Source organism: Bufo gargarizans, chromosome 8, assembly GCF_014858855.1.
Source record: "Bufo gargarizans isolate SCDJY-AF-19 chromosome 8, ASM1485885v1, whole genome shotgun sequence".
Taxonomy (NCBI): domain Eukaryota; kingdom Metazoa; phylum Chordata; class Amphibia; order Anura; family Bufonidae; genus Bufo; species Bufo gargarizans.
In genome coordinates, this window is record NC_058087.1 from 27423133 (window position 1) to 27430165 (window position 7033).

A 7033-nucleotide genomic window follows, 5' to 3' on the forward strand; every position below is an offset into this window, starting at 1 on the left:
CACTACTCACAATCAGAGTGGTCAATATCTCCTTTTCACAGCCTAAATGGATGCCCTGTCTACAGTCTCTGAACAGGAGGGCCTTCCTGTCCTTTGGTTATGGTGGGCAGCTTGTAGCTTATAGTGTCCCCACCACATTCAGAGGAGGCTAAAGCCAGATTGGCAGCGATTACCTTCCTTACCAAAGTTGTCCACAATCCCTTTGTGTCAGCTAAACCTTCTGCAGATCTTCTCCCTTCTAAGGACTGGTACATAAACTGCTTGTAGTCTATAGGGGACTGGATCTCCCTACAGAATCTGCTTCTTGTCGCTCTGAGGTGTTCACTCCTCAGCAGGCAGCCATAGACTCCAGAATCCTCCTCCTAGAGAGGAAATGTGGAGCCAGCCCTGACCAGCCTCATGGGATCTCCCATTCCCTATACAACCTTATAGGATTTATAGGACATGCACATAAATACATGAAATACAATGATATTAACACTTTCAGTGCTTTGCAGTATGTTTTGGCACACTGCACAATGGTTTGGGGTCTGTGCTAATTTAGATGGTCTGGTCCGGAGTCTGTAGTCTGTTTTGGAGGTGATGGTCAAATGCAGTCTCGTTGGAGAAATACCCTATATAAAGGAACATATGTTTAAAAAGATTGAGGTCAACACACTTTTGGGATCTCTCCCATGTGATTGGTCAGTCAATGGATTTTCATAATTTTTTATTGGATTGAATCTGATGCCAAAATACGTCAGTTCTCTCAAAAGTCTTGGTTCTTTTTAGGGTATATTCCCACACAGCAGATTTATGTCCCATTCATCTGAATAGGATTTTCAGAAACTAAAATATCTGCTGCATGTGAATATACCCTTACAGCATTGGCTTGCTAATTCAAATATCTAACAATATGCTAGCCAGGGATCTATTGTTCAAAAATCCATCAGCTTCACAGTAATCACTGGGCAGACTGGGCGTAGTTGTCACTTGGAAACTAAACAAAAAGTTGGAGCTGCAGGTCTGAACCTGCCAGGAGTTGCCAGGAAACCAGTGCGTTGTAGGAGCTCAGCAAAGGTGCAGAAATACCTGAGACAGGTGAGAGAGCAAGAAAGGCTGCAAATCCCGAGCCGTCAAGGAACTTTCTGGAGCTGAAATAATGGTCTGCACCATGAGGTGAAGCAAGATCTGGAAAAGTATGAAACAGATTTTGCCCAAACTTAGACCCTGAAGTGGTCAATTTGATGACCTTAGCAGCAGAAGGACATTGCATCCACCAGCAAACTATGGTATCGGAATAGAGTTATGAGGTGTTTTGAGCATGGAAAAACTGTATTCATCATTGCGAGAGGAGATTAAAGTCTTCGAGGACCAGGTCCAGAAGTGTCGAGTCAGCTTTGACCTGCAAACCTTGCAAAGAGCCTTGGCTTTGGTTGCAGAAGACAACAAGGAAAATCTTGACAGCTGGAAGAAGGTAAACCAATATGTCCAATCTACGTCCACATCTGGAGAGCAAGGGTTTCGACTCCGCAGGTACTTCTCTTGGTTGTTGTCCTATGTGGGGTATCTTGGGACCATGAAGGACTCCTTTGATGACCATGTGGTTTTCCCATTGTGTGATAACCTGTACATCAATGAAGAGGCAGAAACCCTGACTGTACAAACACCCATCCCGGTGTCCCCTGGTAACATTGCAAGCACCGCCAGGCAACTTTTCCACCATCGACGGAGGTGGGCCCTTCTTCTTAGCTCAGGGACTCGTGATACCCAAGGACCTTCTCATCCAATGGGCTTACTGCACTGTATTCCAGATATATTCGAAGAAAGTCTAGTGACAGCTAATTTAGCTCGAAACTGGATCCTTCTCCATGAAGCTCGGAATAAGAATCCTTCAAGCATCACTCCATTGAGGAATCAATTAGACCATGAGTTTCAGGTCACAAAACCAAGGAAAGTATTTGGATCAGCCAAATCTACAGCTGATGAAGAGACCCAAGCCGAACTGAAGGACGTGAGAGAACATCTGATGTTTCTCCTATGGAGAGCAGGACAAGCCGAGGCTTTGGAAAAGCAGGTGAAGGACACCAAGCAGAAGGTGCAAAGTCTCCAGCAGGACATCAGCGAACTGCAGCAATTAATTCAGAGAGATGGAACAGAAACTTCTGACATCAGCCTGGAGAACCAAAGCCGTCTGGAGAAACTGCAGCGGCAGCTCGACCTGGAAATCTTCCGTCAACGAGTAGTAAGCTGTGACTGGCAGCTCGAGCTGGAGGTCCGACCACTGCTCATTAGACAGATAGATATGGTAAGTTGATATAAATCCCATATCACTGTATGACTAGGAAGGAAGTCTAGGACAGCCTGCTGAGAACATCGGCAGAAGCTGTAATGGCGGCCATATTGGTTGCCACCCATCTTTCCCAGAAAGAGATATATCTAAAAAGGAATGTTGGGTGTCACTTTCACCTCAAAAGGAGGAGCCAAAATAAAGCTTATTGTATGAATGAAACGTGCTGCAACTTTTCTGTTAATTCCTCACCCTTTTTAAGATCTCTTCTTGCTGTCAGTGAATGGTAAATGAAATTGTAGCTGTAGCTGAGCAGATGTACTACTTCTGACAGGGGAGAGTTTGTTAAAACTGCCTCCAGGAAAGACTGTGGTCCGAGAAGACATCAGCAGCTCAAATGTATGTCTTTCCCTAATGGTTTGCTACAATGTATCAGTGTAGGCAGGACTGGATAAAGGTATGTGGGGGCCCCGGAGCAAACATATGGGAGGCCTTAGACTATTTATTTAGGGAAAGATAGAAAGTAAGGGTCCTTTTAGGGGGGAAGATTTTTGCTAGTTGCCAACACCAATCAACAATTTGGGAAGTCGATTGCCGCCAGAAAATAGTCTGAACAAATGGCCACGTGAACGATCGTTTGCTGCTTCCGACCTTTCGCGTGGTCATTATTCCCATTACCGTTGGCTGCACCCAGTGGGCACCATAATGTATGTTTAGACCATAGTGGAGGCTTTGTGACAATTGCTCCTCTTTCCTTTGATATTAAATACATTTTGAGGGTAGGTTTTCAGCCACTGTATATAATCAGGACTTCTCCCATTCAATGACAGCCAGCAGAGATCTTAAAAATGGTGAACTGAAACAAGATGTATCTTAGAAAAAGGCTGAATATTATATGAGCTGCTTAGTCTACAGATCTCGGTGGCTACCATAAGCGATCTTATAAGTATGTGTTAGGCTCCCACAATATGGCGGTATTATGTGGTCACTATTTAGCCATTTTAACGCACATATTACGCCCGCTACACCCAGACCTGACTCTATCAGCTTAGAACTCTATGGTAACCATGTTCGGTTCCTGGAGGACCAGGTGTTGAGACTGCAATATATAAAATGGCTAAATTACGCCACCTGCAATACCGCCATATAGTGTGAAAGCTAAAAGACAATTCTACCCACTTTGCATTCAAGTATAGTAAACGGAGACACACCTGCTGACCCATATCTCCCAGCCATTCCGTTTTTTTTCCCACAGGACTGGACCTCAGAGAGACGGGGCTTCTGCAGATTTGTCCCAAAGTGGTGGTTTTTGTGGACATATCAAGGCGGGGCTGAAATTGTTCTGCAAATGGTGACTGAAATGTTGGAAGACTTTGTTGACCGATTTCTTTTGAACTTCCAGATTCGGGAACGGTGCACACAACTGGAGGCCACAGTAAACCCGCAAAAACAGCCGATGGAGGCATCTCCCCTGGAATCTGCCGGAGGGTTCAGTGACGGTGAATGGGAGAACAACTCAGTCTTTTCTCACAGCTCCGATTACTCCTCCGATGTTTTTTCCACACACTGAAGGACATGGGGCACCCCTGGCATGGAGCTTAAGGGGGTCTGAGACAATCTGGTCACAGGCCGGCCAGGTTGGCTGTCAGAGCACCCAGTTTTCCAGACTTCCCTATAACTATGGAATGTATTCAGCTGTTATATTTTGGGTAAGTGTTATCATCACCAAATTTATCAAGCCAATGTGCTTGGCTGTCGCTACCAGCATCGCTCTTACCCACCGAGCCAGGAGGCCTAGAGATCATAACCAGCTTCACTTCCAGGAAAAACAACAGCGAATCTAGAAAATCCATTCTACTTCTCCCAGCTGAACATCAGGACTTGCTGTGAGGCATCTAGCCATAAGGACCAGTCCACACGTGGCCGCGCTATTATGATCTTACACTGATTTTTTTTTTTAAGAACGAGGCAAAACTGTGACGTGATCTTTAAATCCGAAATTTTTTAATTCCTCTCCCTTCCTGAACAAGGAAAAGTCAATATTGCCTCTGATGCTTGAGTTTTCTGGGAAGAAAGAAGCGGTTGAAGACTCCATCAGCACTAATGCGTTGTCTTGTCCTGCCCTCGCTCTTGATCTGCTCTCTTTCTATTGGATTTGCAGAAATATTCTCGGCTCATTAGGTTCAATTAGGGCAGATTCATTCATTTTCTCGGTTACGTGCGATCCGCAATCCTGCCCGGGCGCGCTGCCAGAACTCAGGAGGGTGAGCTCAGGAACTGCAGCTATTTTAAGCCTCAGCAAGGGAAGAAAGGAAGCTGGACTTTTTGCATGGTTGGCACATTTATTGCAGAAGTTGACACACCCCATTTATCAAATTGCACCGAATTAGTTCTATTGACGCTTGAAAGTGTTTTGTGCATTGTTGGTCAATGGCGCTTTGTAGGGCTGATGCAACAGTGGCACAACGCTGCCCAAATGTGAATATAACATACCAAAAAAACACTACCATACAGTGCTTAGAAAACACCGCCCTACGGTGCTCATATACTGTAATATTGTTATATACTGTTTGAAAAATACCGCCCTACAATGCTTTAATTATACCAGCATACAGTGCTCCTATGATATCAACATGCACTGCTTAGATAATAACGCCTTACAGTGCTTAAATAATACCAGCATAGTGTCCATATAATACCGCCAAACAATGCTTAAATAATGCCACCATACAGTGCTTAAATGATACCGGCATGCAGTGCTCACATAGTATCATCGAACACTGTTTAGATATATTACCATTATACAATGCTTAAGTCATACCAGCGTACAGTGCTCATATAATGCCACCATACATGGTTCAAATAATACCACTGTACAGTGCCTTAATAATACCAACATACAGTGTCTATATAATACCGCCATACAATGCTTAGATAATACCGCAATACATTGCATAAATAATACCAGCTTATACTGCTCACATATCATCTTTCACTGCTTAGTACACAGTGCTCATAGAATATCACCATACACGGCTTACATAATACCACCATACAGTGCTTAAATAATACTAGCATTCAACGCTCATATAATATTGCCATACACAGCTTAGTTAATACCACCACACAATGCTTCCCTTATACTAGCATACAGTGGTTGTATAATGTCACCGTACACTGCTTACAAAATACCACCATGCAGTGCTTTAATTATACCAGTGCCCATATGATAGCGCCATACACTGCTTAGACAATACCGCCATACTGTTCTTAAAGAGGACCTTTCACCTCTCTTGACATGTCTGTTTTAATAGCTTCATGCATTCCCCACGTACTAACAATTCTGGAGCATCTATTCTTATGACTCTATGTTGAGCCATTCCTCTATTATTTCTACTAGAAGTTATGAATGAATTACTAGCAGTCTGCAGTAAGGCTACAGAGGGGCGGTAACCAGTTGGGGGGGTGTCTTAAAATGGCAGCACTGATTGGACAGAGTGAGTCTGTGCAGGGACACACCCCCAACTGGTTACCACCCCTCTGTATCCTTACTGCAGACTGCTAGCAATTCATTCATAACTTCTAGTAGAAATAACAGAGGAATAGCACAACATACAGACATAAGAATAGATGCTACAGAATTGTTATTACATGGGGGATGCATGAAGCTATTAAAGCAGGCCTATCAGGAGAGGGGAGAGGACCTCTTTAAATAATACCAGCATACAGTTCCCATCTAAAGCCACCATACAGTGCTTAAAGGTTCTGATCTTAAATACTTATGGCATATCTACAGGATATCCATCTATCTCCAGAAGAGGCTGAACTTACATGACACTCACATCACAACCTTAGACTCTAATCTGCAAATTGTTAAATGGATAGTTAAAAATAATTAAGATGTGATCATATTTTAAAAAGACTCTTAGGGTCCATTCACACGTCCGTTGTTTCTTTCCTGATCTGTTCAGTTTTTTGCGGAACAGATCTGGACCAGTTCTGTACCCATTCATTTTCAATGGGTCCTGAAACAAATCAGACAGCACAATGTCCTATTTTTTTCAGGACCCATTGAAAATGAATGGGTCCAGAACTGGTCCAGATCTGTTCCGCAAAAAACGGAACAGATCAGGAAAGAAATAACGGACGTGTGAATGGACCCTTAAAGGGGTTGTTTTATGCAAAATCCTGCCGAAACAGTAAAGGTGTGACCACACAACGTGGTTGTGTGTCACCTGCAACATGGCCGCGATGTGCTGCAGTACTGCGTCACCAGGGTTGCAATAGGTTGTAATTAAACTAATGAGACTGCAGGGTTTAGTCGCTCTGTATGGTTAGGACTGCAGGGCCTGTGCGGTACTTGAACACGGCGAGGCTGCGTTGCAAGCGCCACACGACGGCACCATCATAATTACCACTTCTCTCAACTTCCCTTCCAGTGCACACCATGTCACTGCCACAGCCAATCGCTGACCTCCACATTCCTGTCCGATATACTGCTGAGGCCGGTGCATGGCTTCATGGTGACCTGGTGTGCACAGGACATCACAGCTGCAGCCAGGAAGATGACATCACAGCTGCAGTGTGGAAAATGACATCACTGCTGCTGCAGCCAGGAAGATGACATCACTGCTGCAGCGTGGAAAATGACATCACTGCTGCTGCAGCCAGGAAGATGACATCACCACTGCAGCCAGAAAGATGACATCACCTCTGCAGCCTGGAAAATGACATCACTGCTGCAGTCAGGAAGATGACATCACT

The 7033-nt window shown here is 44.3% G+C and overlaps 1 protein-coding gene across 1 annotated transcript; it reads left to right on the forward strand.

The window, feature by feature from the left end:
• Window positions 1–1126: 1126 nt before the first annotated feature.
• LOC122945690 lies at window positions 1127–5572 on the forward strand. The gene is made up of 2 exons (XM_044304836.1): window positions 1127–2287; window positions 3672–5572. The coding sequence occupies exons 1-2, from the start codon at window positions 1304–1306 to the stop codon at window positions 3837–3839; spliced, it is 1152 nt and encodes a 383-aa protein (XP_044160771.1). The 5' UTR covers window positions 1127–1303; the 3' UTR covers window positions 3840–5572.
• The last annotated feature ends 1461 nt before the right edge of the window (window positions 5573–7033 follow it).